Genomic DNA, 18,816 nt, shown 5'->3' with positions numbered 1-18,816 from the left:
GATCGCAAGTAGGCAGAGAGACAGGCAGAGTGAGAGGGGAAGCAGGCTCCCTGCCAGGCAGAGAGCCCGATGCGGGGCTCGATCCCAGGACCCTATCCCAGGACCCTGAGACCGAGCCGAAGGAAGAGGCTTAAGCCACTGAGCTACCCAGGTGCCCCTCTTCTTCCAATATTTAAAAACAACATAATACCAAAAAACAAAAACAAAAACAAACAAAACAAAACAAACACTGTTGTTTTTTTGTATAGACTTGTGAATTAATTTTCAAATAATTCTTGAGTCACAAAACTGGAGAATTATTTGATTATTTGTCAGGCTAGAGTCTAGACAAATCTAGTGATACCATGCAGTTCCTTCTCTAGTTCAGACAGTTGCTCCAGCAGGAGTGGTGCCCTGGGTGACACGGCAGGGGGAAAGATGATCTCCCACATAAACAGTCACAATCGGCCAGGGATTTGAAGCACAAGATCAACTCCTGCTTACACTCATATTTTGCTGATTCTCTCTCCTTTTTCTTATTAACATGAAGACAAACAAAACTGGAAAGGATACTTACAGGAATCTAAACCTGTGCTGACTAGAGCATGCTTTTGTCTTTACTATCAACTGTTATCCTTCTAATCATAAACTTAATGAAGCTTGCTTTCTTTTGGACTTTGTAAAGAACACTTGAGAGACTCTTTGCCTCCTTGAGGTCCCCGCCAGGCCTGGAATCCTTCCATCTGCCTAGAGCCAAGTAGGCACCCGGGGCTTCAGACTTTGGCCCAGAGCCTTTATCTTAAGGCGTCAGTAACTCCCCCAGGCTCTTCCTCTAGCTCTTCTGTCTGCTACGAGGACTCTCAGCTAATTGTTTTTAATGAGCCTGGGTGGGTAACTATCTTTGCCTATAACCACAAGGAGATCTTACCTTCTCCACTGAGTATTTAGTTTATTGAAAAAAAAAAAAACTGACTTATTAAGATTGTTTTCCATTTTGCATACAAAGCTCAAAAGAAAGAAAACTTAGAGCCATTTTCCTCTGGGTATCTTCACCAGATGCATCATGTATACCTACCTTTAATAGTGATAATAATAACTAATCTTTATTTAGCACTGTGTATAGTTCATACACTTTAACCCATTTACAGTTTACACAGTGGCCCTCAGAGTAAGTTCCCTGACCAGCAGCACAGCATTAGTTGGGATTTTGTTACAAATGTAAATTCTCAACCCAATCCCAAATTTATTGGATTAGAAAATTGGCAGGTGGGGCCCTGCAATCTGTCCCTTAAGCTCTGTGGGACATTTTGAGGCACATTTATTTTTGAGAATCTCTCCTTCACAGACCACATTAGGTAAGAACATTCATACACCCATTTTGCAGAGGAGGAAACTGAGCCTTCTATGGACTAAATCATTTATCAGAGTCATAGAATTTCTAGCTGCCAAACTTCAAAGACTGATATAATCTAAGGGGGAAAAAAAGAAAAAGAAATCATGATAGTTAGACGAAATGAATAAAAGGTAGTTAATAGATTTCTTCCCCTCAGTCATTATACCTTGCTAAAATAATTCAATATATTCACACACACACACACACACACACACACACACACACACACAATCTAATGCTCTACTGCATGTTAAAGTTGAGATATTAACTCTAATTTCTCCAAATTTAAGGTAGGTGTCTCCAAAACCTAACTGGTTATCTATCATCTATCTATCTATCTATCTATCTATCTATCTATCATCTATCTCAGGAATATACTTATAAGTCAAATTTCCCACAAACTGCTGAGGGCTTTAACAATAAGATTAATTTAATAGCAGTGCATGTAGAAGAATTAATTTTAACCAGATTATCTTTCCTTTGATGATCAGCTGCTGAACCTCACCCCGTTACAAATGCAACCAGTTTGTAGGAGACCACAAACATCTGCTCTCCCCTAGAAAGTGTCCACATGAATATTAATCCTGAAGACTACATGTTGACTCCCTGTCCATGTGATGTGTTTAAATGCCACATGTGTAAATGTGTGAAAGTATTTACTCCTTGAAGAGGCTAGGCCCCATGTTGGGAAGTTCTCTAAACATCTCGGCAAATTCTAACATTAAGAAGGGGAAACAGATGGGCATCATTGTGGAACTTTCACAGACTCATGTGGAGCCAGAGGGCTGGAGGGAAGCCTGCTGCTTCTGGGGTAAAGACCAGCTGTTGCTTGCACAGTGCTGATTGGCCAGTTGTTCCTTCTTCCCTTTTCCACAGAGTCTCATCCAGCAATAAGAGAATCTAAGGTCAACAAAAATTGCACAGGACAAAACCATGGGGATGGTTCATGAGAAATATCAAGTTTTGAGGGGGCCTTGTCTGTTTTAAGCTGGATCCCTAGTGAAGCTTATGCTTTATTGCCAGGTACTTTTTATTACAATCCACAGGGCAGCCCATAAACCAAGTATTCCAAGCAGGGAAGTATAGAGGAATTGATGCAAAGGGCATGGAAGTTTCTAGATACATCCCTGCTATGGATGGGGAGAATCATTATATTAAGGTTAAGTGATATTTTCAAGGTCATACAAGCAACCAGTGGTGCAACTGGAGTCTGATGCTAATCAAAGGCCTCTGCATTTCCCTCCCTCCTTGTTTCTATTGGTCTGGGACATAGTGTTATCTCACTTTTGCACTGGTGGTCTCCATTAAGTCAGAGGCAAAATTCTAACTGGAGGCCAACTTCTGAACTGAGTTTTTAGTTATGACCAACTATGAAATAAATATTTACAATAAAACCTTATATGTAAGTGAGAGAAAGCCAAGGAGAGAACTATTAATAAAATCTTGAAAAATATTTTTTTAAAAGATTTTATTTATTTGACTGAGAGAGAGAGAGATCACAAGTAGAGGCAGGCAGAGAGAGGGGGAAGCAGGCTCCCTGCTGAGCAGAGAGCCCGATGCAGGGCTCGATCCTAGGACCCTGAGATCATGACCTGAGCCAAAGGCAGAAGCTTAATCCACTGAGCCACCCAGGTGCCCCATTGAAAAATATTTTTGATAATATTCTCTTATGTGTGGTCTTTGTTATTTAACAACACCCCCCCCAAGAAAAGTCCCATCAAAACAAAGTAATTAACACAAAATGACTTACTTTCTTGATCTGTAGCTAATGAAGAAGTGCATTCTAGTAGTTCACGATATCTAGCCAGCCTTGCTCTCCAGGTTGATCTCATAGAATTGACCGGGAATATTGTATCTAAATATCTAAATTTATTAATTCTGTATATCTCAGATACATCTTACACATCTTCTTTCAAGATTTTGTTTGTATTTTGTACATCTTCCTTTCATATTTTGCTTACAACACTTACCCTGCTATGAATATTCCTTCCTTCCTATGACTTTCTCTTCCCCCTCTTCCTACATTTGTTTGGTTTGTATTAGGTGCACAGCCTTCTGTAGTTGCTGGGAAGGCAATGTAACTTGAACACGGTCCCTGCCCTGTGGACTCCTATTTGCCCCTTGCACTCTCTACTCACCAGCACACTTCTCAAAGCTTCATGCTCCTGGAGGGTCACCAGTGCTGCTTGTACACACATACTCTGTCTCAGTGCCATTTACCTTCTCTTTGATGGCTCTGCACATCCATGGAAGGGATTAACCACACATGAAGACCCCTTTTTATGGCCAACACCAGCACACTGTCTGGCATATAATGAGAGTTTAAAAGATATATGTTGATGGTCAAGAGATTCTCACTTTCAGATTGTTTTCTGAAATTAGTAGGCTTAAAATACTATATCAAGGAGTGATCAATACTCAGGGTATTTTAGACCAAATTGGTAAAATAAATATATATGAATCATAAATATCAGAGAACATCTCCCAGATTTCAGAAGTCACTCAAGGATGAAATTAGGGGACTAATGAGCTAAATGTATAATCCATTGTTTCAATTGACCTCTGTGTGAGAAAAGTGTTGAGTAACATATGCAAGTGCTTTATATTAAGATAGATTCCATAAAGCCACAGGAAATTATAGATCACATTATCATACATGCCAAAGGATTCTAAAATAAAGAGAAAGATTCCTGATGTATTTGGGAAGAGGCAACATGATTTTCAGAAAAGAAAACTGTAAGCTGATTATCAATAACATACAGTATATTCAGAGGGGAGTGATGGGCTAGTGAGGGGGATGGAATTTACCAGGTATTATTGGCCATGAGTGAGCAGGCCTACTGGCATGGAAATAGCATCAGTGAAGGAAAAGAATCAAAGCCTCTAGTTGTTGTTAAAAGATTTGAAAGACCATTCTGTAGGGGAGGAGGCAGACATTTTCATGACTTGTTGCATGAACAAACAACTGGGTTTCAATGCGTAAACACTTAAGGAAGACAGATTTTGACTTTGTATACGTCAGTCTCTCCCAACTCTGTTCTGATGATCTGTTTTACTGAATCATCAACAGAAGACTTAGGCCAGAAAGCTAGTACTAAACCTCATTCTGAGTGCACCACTGACTACAGAGCCACCAGCAGGAAGAATCTGAAACTCATAATGTGTTAGGGATACCTTAAAGATATAATGTGTTAAAGATACCTCCTGGGTATTGCTTTGTCCATGAAGCTTTCCCCCAAGGTTCACGGTGCTGGTTCAGCCCAGATGGGACTTGGATTTCCAGTTAGCAGGTGATTTCCTCACTGGGCCAGAATGTGTCCTGATCCAGTTTGCACTATCTGTTTGTCTGAGACAACTGGGTCTTGGGCACCTGGATGATTCAGTCAGTTAAGTGTCTATCTTTGGTTCAGGTCATGATCCTGGGGTCCTGGGATCAAGTCCCACACTGGGCTCCCTATTTGGCAGAGAGCCTGTTTTCCCTCTCCCTCTCCCTCTGCCTTCCACTCACCTTGCTTGTGCTCTTTCTGTTAAATGAATAAATAAAATGTTTAAAAAAAGAATACTGGGTCTTAATTCTTAAGCCATCAACCACTGCTTAATCTGCTGATTTAGGTGCCTAGGCTTTATAAACAAACAGAGTTGGGTTTGCATCTTGGTCCATCACTTTACTACTTCTGTGGTTTGGATCAGGTTCCTTGGCCCTTCTAAATCTCAACTTTCACCCTTAAAATAGAAACAATTCATTAGGCTTATTTAGAAGGTATTGGACAATATCTTCAGTAATCCTAACCGGGTACCTATTCATTTTTGAGTGCTGAATAGATTAGCTCCTTCATTGCATTAGGCCTCCTGAAATATAGACCCCAAAGGAATCAACCCTTTGAATATATTCTGAAATGCCATTATTTCATTTGTAGGTGCCATCCCTGCAAAGTTCCTTGTTTTAGTCATGACCTCAACTCTTTAAGCTTCTGGTCTCCCCCAGTTGTCTATATCACTGTGGTCTTTGCATCCCTTGTGAGGGAACATTCCCATATTATGGCATGAGGACTGATTTGACCATTTCCAAATATATGACCTGCATAGATCAGAGGCTGGTTGTGAATGCCTAACTAAATGAGCCTAGGAATAAGTGAGCAAACATGTAGGTCAAACAGCTCACTAATATCTTCACAATCAATACTGAGGGATCCACCAACAACAGATACTTGTTTAAAACCAGTACCTAAGAGGGGTTCATTAGATTATCTCCAGAAAAGATCAGTAGCATAAGTTTTTTCTACAAAGATGAATAGAGCTTTAACATTGATAATAGGATTAAACTTGGAAAAAATAGGCAAATGATTAGAAGAAAGAAGAATCTGAAAAATCTGGGATTCTTATAGATCGATTCTAGTTTTTATTTTCTGTCATCATAATAAATAAAGCACAGTAGAAGTGTAAAACACTGAAGTTTTTAGGTGAGATTAAAGTCTGTAAGTAGGAGGGATTTAGAGCTGAATTAAAGAAAGAGTTTGGTGAACACTTTCATATATGTGTAAAACGGTCAGAAAAGGCAAATATTTTATCCAATATGCCTCAATAAAAAAGAATTTTATTTATAAACTAAACATGGTTGAGATGGGGGCCTGGAGACCAGGGGTAAGATGACTTTGGGGACTTTGATTTTGTCTTTTTTTTTTTTTTTAAAGATTTATTTATTTATTTATTTATTTGACAGACATCACAAGTAGTCAGAGAGGCAGGCAGAGAGAGAAAGGAGGAAACAGGCTCCCAGCTGAGCAGAGAGCCTGAGGTTCAATACAAGGACCCAGGGATCATGACCTGAGCTGAAGGCAGAGGCCCCAACCCATGGAGTCACCCAGGCGCCCCTGATTTTGTCTTTTTTACACTGTTGGTTTCTGCAGGTGAAGTTCGTGGATGCAAAAAGGTAAAAGAATTGTGATATATATCTTCTTTTACACCCAAGAAATGTGGTCAAGGGTGGTGGAATCTGGGAACTATGACAGTGGAAATTAACTTCGAGGTGAATGAAATGAGCTTTTAGCATGGACTGGCAGAGCCTACCTTACGGGTTGAAGATACTTGCACTTGCTTCTTGTCCTGTCCTAGAAAGAACTTATTAAGTATTTGTGAGTCCATTGTCTGTAATATGCTGATACGCTTCTATAGCCAGCATGGGTATGGAAATTGCCATCAAAAAAGGATATTGAGGGGTGCCTGGGTGGCTCAGTGGGTTAAGCCTCTGCCTTCAGCTCAGGTCATGATCTCAGGGTCCTGGGATCGAGCCCTGAGTTGGGCTCTCTGCTCAGCAGGGAGCCTACTTCCCCCCTCTCTCTCTGCCTGCCTCTCTGCCTACTTGTGATCTCTCTCAGTCTGTCAAATAAATAAATAAAATCTTTTTAACAAAAAAAGGATATTGAAAATGAAACATATAATATTACTGAATCATCATATAAGGCTTTTGCACCCATAGCTAATGCACTTGGCACAGCTGATTTACCCAGAAACGTGGTGGGAGCAAAAGACCTCAAGAAAAAGACAAGTGAAAATTTCCCTGATATTTTATAATAGATCAAAAGATGGAGACATTCTCTTAGGTGAGAAGAAGAAAGGATCCTAACTGACTTGTACACAAACATGAGCAATGTGGATAAAGTAGTCTAAAAATAGGAGACCATATATTAAAACACAAGCACAAGTGTCTGTCTTTGAAATTGCAGAGCGAAAAATATCAGAAAAAAAAAGGGAAGTGTCAAAACACAAAGAAGGCAACGCGTTTTTAGAACACTTACATGCTGTATGTGGGAAACATAGGCGGATTCATTAAGGGTTCGAACACATACAGGAGGGACTCAGAACTGAAGCAGTAATTCATGCATATACTTGGGACAGTAAGTGTTTCTATAGGCCTATCTTTCCAAATGACTGGTAACGGGACTCTGGTCTGTGTAGATTTAATTAGAGGTTTCTTTGTTCCAAATATATTTACCCACTTTACCAAACAGGCAAATGTTGCTGCTCAGAGTTAGAATCTTATATTTATATTTTTGTGGTGTGTCTCAAGACAACCTGAAAAAGATTTTAAATCTGCTAAGATTCTAAAATTGTCACAAAGTTTGTCACTGAGACCTTCACACCTGATTATTTAGTGAAGTGGAGAACTCTGGCCTGTTCATAAATCACGATTCATCTCTAAGCAGCTGCTTGGCGACCTCATTCATGAACATTCCATTCAGTGCCAGATCAGAAAGTCTTCAAATTGAATTTTTAGGGCATGAATATTTGATATTGTACATTGTATAGATAGATATATTTTAGGATTCTTACTCTGAATGAACTTTATAAAATAAAATAAATCTCTGGAGTACTGGTAAGTTGATATCCCAACTACAGCATGTCCTAAGTTGTATTGTTTGCTAACTCAATTTTAAAAAGCATTACAAACTCCATATCATCAAAAATTGAAGATCTTCAAAAGACCACATGAAAGTATCATTCAATAGATTCTCTACTTCCAAGATACATCATCCTTAATTAATTCAGTACTTGATATTGATGTTTTTAAGTATTGATTTTTTTTTTAATGAAAAGTTAAATAGAACAATTTAAAGAGTTTTATAAAAATCTCTTGTTTGGGGGCACCTTGGTGGCTCAGTGGGTTAAGCCTCTGCCTTGAGCTCAGGTCATGATCTCAGGGTCTTGGGATCAAGCCCCGCCGGGCTCTCTGCTCAGCAGGGAGCCTGCTTCCCCATCTCTCTCTGCCTGCCTCTCTGCCTACTTGTGATCACTCTCTCTGTCAAATAAATAAATAAAATCTTAAAAGAAAAAAAAAATCTCTTGTTTGGCCATTGTTCTCATCTTTTTTATCAGGGTTAATTCTGGTAAATCTATAATCTCCCTTCTAATTTTAAATTTAAAATAAAAACAAAAATGAATAAATAAAATTTCTCAAGATAATCTATTCATCCAGCAACATAATCTTGTGGAAATAATAATGAATATTAACCACAAGTCAGATTTTATGTACGTCTATGAAGTATTTGGTAAAATACTCAGTCTCTGTTTGATGGCCATGCGGTTTCAGTTTGAGCCCTATCCATTTGCTATAGAAACAGTTCGATATTATTACTGTGTTCTCACTCATACTTTAGCAACATGTGAATAAAACAAAAGGCTTAACAGTGGGTCCAAATAAAGTTTACATTTAAAGTAAGAGAAGTAAATCAATTTCGTGAAACTTAAAAACTAATCAAGTGCAATAAAGGAGAAACAGAAAATACAGTTTTGCAATCATGAATATTTAGAAATAAATCTTAGTTCTGTATTCTAGTACCCCCCGTATGATCTTGGGTTAGCCTCTGTGAGCCTCAAGCCTCTATATACTATTTACAACACGCTTAGGAGATAAAGCAATAGTGACTGAAAAGTGATGGATGAAAAAGACATTCCATGCAAAAGGAAAGCAGAAGAAAGCTGGTGTAGCTATACTCAATCAAACAAAATAGACTTTAGAATAAAGACTGTGATAAAAGAATAAGAGGGCAGTACATGAGGGTAAAAGACTCAAAAGAAGAAGATAACAAATATCTAGGCACCGTGCATAGGAACACTATATATACAAAACAGATATCAATAGACTTAAAGGTAGAAATTGACAGCAATATAATAATAGTCGGGGACTTTAATCCTCCACTTACATCAATGGATAGATTATTCAGACAGAAAATCAATAAGAAACACCAGTCTTAAATGGCACATTAGACCAGAAGAACTTAACAGGTATAGATAGAACATTCCATCTGAAAGCAGCAGTCTCAAATAAACATGGAATATTCTCCAGGGTATACCACATGTTAAGTCTCAAAAACATCTCAGTAAATTCAAGAAAACCGAAGTCATATCAACCATCTTTTCTGATAGCAGTGTTATGAAACTAGAAATCAATTTAAGGGGCATCTGGATGGTTCCATTGGTTAAGCATGTTACTCTTGATTTCAGCTCAGGTCATAATTCCAGGGTCATGGGATCCAGTCTTGAGTCAGTCTCCATGCTCAGCATGTAGTCTGCTTGTTGTCCCTCTCCCTCTGATCCTCCCCACAACCCCCCACTTGCAAGCTCTCTCAAGTAAATAAATAAACAAATAAATAAATATATTTTTTTAATCAATTACAAGAAGAAAACTAGAAAAGCTACAAATGCATGGAGATTAAACAACATGTTAGTGAACTACTACTGGATCGTGAAGGAAGTCAAAGGAGGAAAAAAAATCTAGAGACAAATGAAAACAGAAATATCACATACCAATATCTATGGGATGCAGCAACAGCAATTCTAAGAGAGGAGTTCATAGCAATAAGGCCTATCTCAAGAAACAAAGAAATCTCAAATAAAAAATTCAACTTGACACCTAAAGGAATTAGAAAAAAAATAAATTTCAAAATTAGTAGAAAGAGGAAAATGATAAATATAGGAGTGGAAATAAGAGAAATAAAAACAAAACACAACAAAGAAACAAACAAACCCTCAAAATAGTAGAAAACATCAATGAAACTAGAAACTGGTTCTTTAAGAAGACAAACAAAACTGATAAACCTTTAGCTAGGCTCACCACAGAAAGAAAAAAAGAGGACTCAAATAAAAGCAGAAATGAAGGAGAAGTTACAACTCAACTCATACCATAGAAATAAAAGGGACTATAAAAAACAAAAAACAAAACAAAAGAAAAACAAAAACAAAAACCTACTACCAACAATTGCATGCCAACAAATTGGACAACTAAGTAGAAATGGTTAAATTCCTAGAATTTCATCCAGCACTGAACCATGAAGAAGTAGAAAATCTCAACAGATCTGCTACTAATAAGATTAAATCAGCTATCAAAAAGTTCCAACAAAGAGAAGTCCAGGACTAGATAGCTTCTTTGGTTAATTCTACCAAACAGTTGAAGAGTTAATACCTATTCTCAAACTTCCAAAAAAGTAAAGAGGAGGGACTGCTTCCAAACTCACTTTATGAGGCCAGCATTACCCTGATACCAGAACTGGACAATGACAATATTAAAAAGAAAATTACAGGCCAATATCCCAATGAACATTGATGAAAAAAATCCTCAACAACATATTAGCAAACTGAATATAACAATCCATTAAAAGGGCCATATACCATTACCAAGTAGGATTTATCACAGGGATGCAAAGTTCACCATCTACAAATAAATCGACGTGATGCACCACATTAACAGAAGTGAAATCTAGACATCATATGATTATCTCAATAGATGCAGAAAAAGGAGTTGATGAAATTAAACATCCATTAATGAAAAACCCTCAGCAAAGAGGTACAGTGGGAAGGAACCTCAACATAATAAAGGTCATATGTGACAAACCCACAGCTAATATCACTTTCAACAGTGTAAAGCTGAAAATTTTTCCTCCCAAGGATGTCCACTCTCCCCATTTTCATTCAACGTAGTATTGCAAATCATAGGCATAACAATTATGTGCAAAAATGTGTTGTGATTCTATGCACTGATAACAAAGTATCAGAAAGAAAAATAAAAATATCCCATTTATAATTGCATCAGAAAGAACAAAATACCTAGTAATAAATTTAATGTAAGAAGTGAAAGACTTGTATACTTAAAAAAATAAGACCTTGATGAAAGAAATTGAAGACAGAAAGAAATAGAAAGATATTTCATGCTTATGGATTTGAAGAATTGCTATTGTTAAAATGTCCAGACTACCCAAGGCAGTCTACATATTCAGTGAAATCCCTATCAAAATTCCAATGGCATTTTTCATAGAACTAGAAAAAATAATTCTAAAATTTCTATGGAAACACAAAGACCCCAAATAGCCAAAACAATCTTGAGAAGGAGCAAAACTGGAGGCTTCATGCTTCTTGATTTCAAACCATACTACAAAACTATAGTAATCAAGAATGGCATAGCATTGGCAAAAAAACAGACACATAGATCAGTGGGACAAAATAGAGAGCCCAGAGATAAACCCACACATACATGGTTAACTAATTTATGACCAAAGAGGCAAAATATACGATGGAGAAAAGACTCTGTCTTCAATAAATGGTGCTGGGAGAACTAGAGAGCTACATGCAAAAGAATGAAACTGGATGACTATCTTATAATATACATACATATTAATTTAAAATAGATTAAAGGCTTGAGTGTGAGACCTGAATCCATAAAAATCCTAGAAGAAAACATGAATTTAAGTTCTTTGACATCAATTATATATATATATTTTGGATCAGTGCAACAAAAGCAAAAATAAACAAATGGGACATTAAACTAAAAAGCTTCTGCACAGCAAAGGAAACCATTAACAAAACCAAAAAGCAACCTACTGAATGGGAGAAGGTATTTGGAAATCATATATCTGATAAAGGGCTAATATCCAAAATATATAGAGAACTCATATAACTCAATGAGAACAATAAAAACAATTTGATTAAAACATGGGTAGGAAATCTGAATGGACACTTTTCCAAAGAAGACATACAGATGGACAACAGGCACATGAAAATATGATGAACAACATTAATCATCAAGGAAATGCAAATCAAAACCACAATAAGCTATCACTTACACTTGTCAGAGTGATTATTACCAAAAAGACAAGAAACAAGAGAACAAGTGACCCTCATGAGCTGTTGCTGAAAATCCAAACTGGTGCAGCCACTATAGAAAACAGCATGGAGACGCCTCAAAAAAAATTAAAAATAGAATTACCATATGGTCCTTCAATTCCAGTACTGGATATCTATCCACAAAAATGATAATGTTAATTAAAAAAGATATGCACCCCTCTGTTCATTGCAGCATTATTTACAATAGTGAATGTATGCTAACAACCTAAGTGTCCATCAATGGATGAATGGATGAAGAAAATGTTGCGCGTGCACACACACACACACACACACACACGGATAATAATCAGCCATAAAAAGGATGAAATCTTCCCATTTGCAACAACATGGATGGCCCATGAGAGTATTAGTTTAAGTAGTATACGTCAGTTATAGGACGACAAATACCACAAGCTTACCATGTGGAATTTAAAAAACATGGCAAACAAACAAAATCTTTACTCTTAGGAACTGAGAAAAGATTGGTGTTGCCAGAAGTGAGGGAGTTGGGGTATGGACCAAATGGGTGAGGGAGATCAAAAAGTACAATCTTCCATTAAGAAATAAAGAAGTCATAGGGATATAATGTACGACATAGAGAATACAGACAATAATATCCTACGGACAATAGTATTGTATAGTGACAGATGGTAACTGGACTTTTTGTGATAACCATTTTGCAATTTAGACAAATGTTGACTCATATGTTGTATACCTGAAATGACTATGATATTGCATATCAGTTATACCTTAATAAAAATATTTAGACAAAATAATTCAAAACTTCAAATCATTCTGAAAAACAACCAGTTTTGTTTGAAAATGTCAAAGAAAATAAGTAACCCCACATCTATTTGTCCCTCTCAAGTCAAAATAAAACCTTAAAATTGTTCTTCAAAATGGAATGTATGCTTATTTTTCATTTCAAACTAAAAGCAAGACAAAAGAAAACAAAAAATCTGTAAAAATTTATGGAGGCTTCAAAATTGAGTGAAAAAATGGAATGGTCCCTTGAAGCCCCATTTAAAACAACTTTTTTTAAGTTTTATTTACTTAAGTAATTTCTACCCTCAATGTGGGCCTCAAACTCACAATCCTGAGATCAAGGGTCATATGCTATTCTGACTGAGCCAGTCAGGTACCCCTTAAAATCCAATTTTTAAAATGTAGAAAATCCATATTCCTTGTAAATATTACAACTTAATATACAGGCAACCTAGAATAAACATGATAATAATAGTATTCTCAAGATTCAATCTACCATAACTAATCTCAATCCTAACTTCACTATTATTTTCAATTAGCAATATTGATGAGTAGACAATTATCAAATAGCAATGAACATAAAATAGAAATCTGTTTCCAACCAAAGTAGAGCCAACACAGAAAAGCATAGACAATAGTAATTTGAAACCATACTTAGCATTAATTTAAGGGGGGAAACAAGTAGGGAGAATATGAGAAAGACAGATTAGTCTATCAATTGCCACATCTTCACATAGTATGTACATTTAGCAAAAAATAAGTATTTGGAGATGTTTTTTCCATAAATTGTAAGCAACATAAAGAAACACATTATTTCATTTAGTGCATCAGTTTCTGAAGCCTCCTCCAGATGCCTCTTGCTCAGTGTCTCTGCCTTCCTTTCTAACCTCAGTCTGGGGACAGCCTTTCATTACACCTGAAGGTCAAGAGTTTAGACCTTGGGGTGGGGAGGAAATTTCTTTTTCACAACTTGGAGCACACTGTCCTTCACTTCCTAAGTGATGTTATTTATAATGACATTTATATTTATAATGATTAAATGATTCTACATTTTGTATTTGTCTTGTCTTTTTAAACCTTTTAATTGTTTTCAAATCTTGAATAGAGGCTGTTGAGCACAGTGGCTATAACGTCAGACCAGACTACAGATTCTCAGGCTGAGATTTTACAGATTGTTTGTTGATTGCATTACATAACTGAGCTTGCTGGGTCACTAGAGGGTATGTGAAGTGTCTGATACATAATGAACAGATGAGTGAATAAATACATGCTCAATAAATCAATACATTCTCATTAAAAATCAGACCCTTACAGTATCCTTCTGTTTTTATAGATGAAGAATTGAGACCCGGTCATCGAGTTACTCAGGTTACCAGAAGAGGAGGAAAACACTTTTTTTTTTTTTTTTCCCAACAGGCATCCTAATGTCCCTTGGAACTGGAGCCATGCTGGAAGGAGGACTCATATACCATCTAATTATTTCTGAATGGGCACTCCACAGTTATTAAGCAACCAACAATCTGAGTAGAGGAAAATGATAGAAATGCTCACTGGTTACCATTATTATATCTCAGATTCATTCATTGGAAGAGAAAAGATGTCCTACCCAGATGCTGTCTTCTTGCTTGTACTGTTTCCAGTTGCGTCCTGTGTCACTGAACATCAGGCTGTAACTCGTCACCCAGTCAGAGCTTCCGTATCTTCCCTGCGTGGCCACTGCTGTAATCTCCACTCTGTTTCCCAGGTCCATCTGGAGCCACTGTTGAGCATTGGAATCTGCTGGGGACCAACCGCCAGTTCCTGGAAGAAGATCAGAGAGAGAGTTGTAGTAACATTCCCCATGGCTGCAACTTTCAGCTCTCAAAGAGAATGAAATGGTGTGCCGCTAAGATGTCTTTACCCCCCAAAGCGCCCTGCTCGTCCTTGCAGGGCCTGATTTCCATTCTCCTCTTCCACACTATTCCCTTTCATGGTTCAAGATTCATCTCGAACCCATGCTGTCCCTTCCATAATTCTTCCTGTCTTTCCTCGGGCATTAGTTTCTATTTTTTGGATTCCTAGTACAATCGGTACTACTTATTTATTTTTATTCTCTTACAACCTTAATCTTGTAACATGCTTTCTATCCTTTGCCTAACGGAGAGCTCCTTCCCTCCTTCTTTTCTCCACTCTTTTATCCCTCCCTCTACCAAGGCCCAGATATTTTTGCTGTGGATACAAAAATGAAAGATCATTGACTATATCTTTGACTCTGTCTCATCCATGCAACTGATGTTCTCTGAGCACCTGGAGCATTCTGGATACTGAAGAAAGACATGCAAAAAAAAATGTGCAATTTGATGTGATAGGAAGCCTTATAAAAGGCAAACACAAGGTACAATAGGAGCTCAGAGGACAGAATATCTCTGTAGGTGACAGAAAGGCCTTGAGAGAGTGATGACGAGACAGTACAGCTGAAGCCCGAAGCAAGTATGACCATACTGCAGGCAAACAAGGTTAAAGAGAGAAAACATTGGCGAGATCAAACAGGGCCAAAAAAACAGCATGCACAAAATCTCAGGGGACATGAGACAGTGTGCCGTGTTTCTGGATCTACACGGGATTCAGTATACTTGACACACAGGAACATTCTTACATGGGACAAAAGACTCTGGGCCTTAAAAATCCTGGAACTCTGCAAAAGATCAATATTAGCTCTTGCACAGTTGGAAGACTTGTGGCCTCAGTCTTCTCTAATTGTTTCACATGGTAATAATGAGGTCTATAATCATTTTTACTGACCCAAGAGTTAACAAATCTTCCAAATCCTCAGTGGAATCCTGGAAGGGCAGAATGTGTATGCCGTGGGTGGGGATGAGAAGGAAACAACACCTTTGTGAAGCACCTTGCTCAGCGTATCAAGTTGGTGAGTTAATTACATTTTCACTTTAGAGGACTTAATCAATAAATCCCTTTTGATTTCAGCCTATGTCATTTAAAATCATTTTAGTAATGTCCTGGTCTACTTTCTCATGATCTCAGAAGGAATCAATGGGACTTCTTCCTGGTAATCGAGAACTTTTCTGAACCCTGGCTCCCTGGTGTAGACAGCCCATCATTGATGGAAGCAGACATGTAGGCACAGGAGATGGAGGACATGAGGTGAACCCTACTTTAGTCATAGGCACATCCTGTAAGGTATGTGCTGATTCTCTCCTAATAGCAACTGCTGTTAAGCTTTGGTTTGATTTTTTTTTTTTTTTTCACTTTCCTGAGAAGACTGAAATGCAGGGAAAGGAAGAGATGGAACATGCTCCGCACCCATTACGGAATGTGTTTTATTGAGTTTTCTGCAAGACACAGATACAGTGGCAGATATGGCTGATTTCCCTGATATCCATTTCTCTTCTTCTCGGGTAGGTATGAAGCTTGATTTCATTTTCAGCTCTCCATCCTATTATACGTATAGCCACAGAGATAAGTTCTCTCTAACCAAGATAGGAGTAGGAGGAAGACATGCCACTTAGAAGCCAACTGGTCTCTTCCCCACTTGTTTCCCCTTCTATGACTGATGGATGCAGTTGGCACCAAGGCCCAAGGCGATGGCAAAACAACAATATGGAAAGATCTTGGATTCCCATATCATCACATGAAGGAAGCATCTGTCTACTTGAATGCCTGCCCCAAATAATAATATGAATAAGAACTAAGCATCTACGTTGCTCAAGACATTGTGGATTAGAACTTTTTTGATACTGCAATTCAGCCTACTTTAAAACATACATAATATCCTGTAAGATAAATAGCGCAATTGCCAATATATAGTTCAGGAAACTGAGATCCAGCAAGTTTGGAACACCTGACAGTTGGGATTCAAGCATTGCTCTTTGAGACTATTATGTAGCAGAAAAAAAAAAAAAAAGTTTCAGAAAAAAAATTTTTTTCCAGCAGAAAAAAGAACAAAACAAAACCCAGGAAATCAATACAGAAGAAAGGCATAGGGAGGAGGCATTTGAGCAGAGATTCTGACATGCCAGACCCAGAAGTACATTTTTGTCTAACAGCTCTGTCTTTTCTAACTTGTCCACAATTCCCAGCCCTGACTACCTTCTCTCAACTTCTCACAACTGACAGAGAGCCTTAAGAAGAGCATTTACATTTCAAAAAAATTAAAAAAAAATTTTTAAGTCCAAAACAATTTTGAGCCTATTCTTTATTTCCATTCAATTTCTCCTCCTGCTCATTTCATGGGGTCTCTTTCTTCTTAAGTGAAAAAATGCAAGTTTGTATAAAGTATATATCATGTGTTAAAACATGATCAAAGAGAAATTTGTATGGTGATTTCTTCTGAGTGATGAAACTATGAGTTATTTCATCCTTTTGTGCTTTTTGCCTATAACATATTTTCTATTATCAGTATGTCTTCCTTACATAAATGGAGACTCGCATTATTCATATTTATATGGTTTATTGCCTAAAGAATGCATATAGCAATTGAACAGCTGGTGACAACTTGTGACTTTTTATGTGATCATCACTATTTTTGAAATCAAAATCCTCAGACCTTAACTATTCCTCTTCTATCCTCAATCATCAGCAGCCAGACCTCCTAGTCATGTTTTAGGATTTTTTTCTTCATTTATTCTAATTATTATCATCCTCATATATGTTAAGAATTTTTGTTAAGATTGGAAGAGAGAAAGCAAAATGACAAGGAACTCTCCCTGTCACCGCGCAAAACATAAAATCACAGAAGACTGACTGAAAACCAAACCAAACCAAAACAAAAGACAGAGAGTTAATGCTAAGGTTTCTTCAAATTTGTCTAAAGAAAATCACATCTCCCTTTTGCCCACAGTAGAATCCGTAGCTTATTAATCACCCTGAAATTAGCTGAAATAGAATTGTTGCTGTTCACCTTCATTAACACATCGAGTTAAAAATGTTCCAAACCCAGAAGCTTCAACCTAAGCTCTTAAAACAGAGGGACACTGTCTGGGTGATAATTGCCAAGAACTCTTTTCCTGCTGTTGAAGATGTTCCCTGCATTACAGCTAATAGACTAGGCATCCAGGGTTGCCATGGTTGCTATGGCAAACATTTTGTTTCTTGCACCAAACAATAACTGTGTTTTCAAAATGATGAGAGAAGCCTAAGATACTATTTGCAGCTACTCTAAACACATACCGTGCCCACACTAGCTTTCTGTTTCTGAATTATTCTCTAAAGTGGGGTGTAACGTACACACAGATACCTGTGTCAAAGGCGTAAACTAAGGCAGTGCTGCCTGTAAATGTGGCTGAGGTATAAATGACTATGAGCCGCAATTCCCACAATCCCTGTAGTTTGAATTTAAGAGAATCTAATAAAAAGTTAAGGGAAGATTTTAATTTTAGAGGAAAACTAACTTCGCTTTAGATTTTAATATCATCTAGAATTTTCCAATCGTTTTTTTTTTTAAGATATTTTTTATTTATTTGACAAAGAGAGAGAGAGGTCACACATAGTCAGAGAGGCAGGCAGAGAGGAGGAAGCAGGCTCCCTGCTGAGCGGAGAGCCTGATGCGGGGCTCAATCCCAGAACCCTGAGATCATGACCTGAGCCGAAGGCAGAGGCTTTAACCCACTGAGCCACCCAGGTGCCCCTCCAATAGTTTTCAAACATGGGATCCTGAATGATTTTCACATTATATTTTAGCACAGCCCAAGCCCTGAACATTACATTTGCCTTATGTGACTTTTAGGAAGAGGGTGGGAAAAGGGGATTATGGGCTGAAAGCCAAGAGACCTGGTTCAAGATATTATTCTGCTCCCAAGGTTAGACTGGATGAGAAATTCTCAAAGGGGTTCAATCATCAGAAACACCTTGAGGTGTTGTGAAGATGATAGTACACATTCTTGGGCCTTCTCCTTGATGACTTATTCCAGGGCCTAACCTAGGAATCCAATTTTTTAGGAAGTTGTTCCTGGCATGCTGAATGGTTTGGGAAAAACTGGATGAGACCACTTCTACAATTTCAGTTCTAATATTTTACCATTAAGGATTGC

The 18,816-nt window shown here is 37.6% G+C and overlaps 1 protein-coding gene across 3 annotated transcripts in view; it reads right to left on the bottom strand.

Moving 5' to 3' along the window:
- Positions 1 to 18,816, bottom strand: part of CNTNAP5 (contactin associated protein family member 5) — an 809,884-nt gene that overhangs the window by 609,817 nt on the left and 181,251 nt on the right. For all 3 annotated transcript variants that reach the window (XM_032843937.1, XM_032843939.1, XM_032843938.1), the window contains exon 3: positions 14,397 to 14,590. In XM_032843937.1, coding sequence (XP_032699828.1) covers positions 14,397 to 14,590 — 194 coding nt within the window. The remainder of the gene's footprint in view (positions 1 to 14,396; positions 14,591 to 18,816) is intronic.

Source organism: Lontra canadensis, unplaced genomic scaffold, assembly GCF_010015895.1.
Source record: "Lontra canadensis isolate GAN:19392208 unplaced genomic scaffold, GSC_riverotter_1.0 scaffold145, whole genome shotgun sequence".
Lineage (NCBI taxonomy): Eukaryota > Metazoa > Chordata > Mammalia > Carnivora > Mustelidae > Lontra > Lontra canadensis.
Note: the sequence above shows the minus strand (reverse complement) of the source record. Positions and strands in the feature narration are given on the sequence as shown.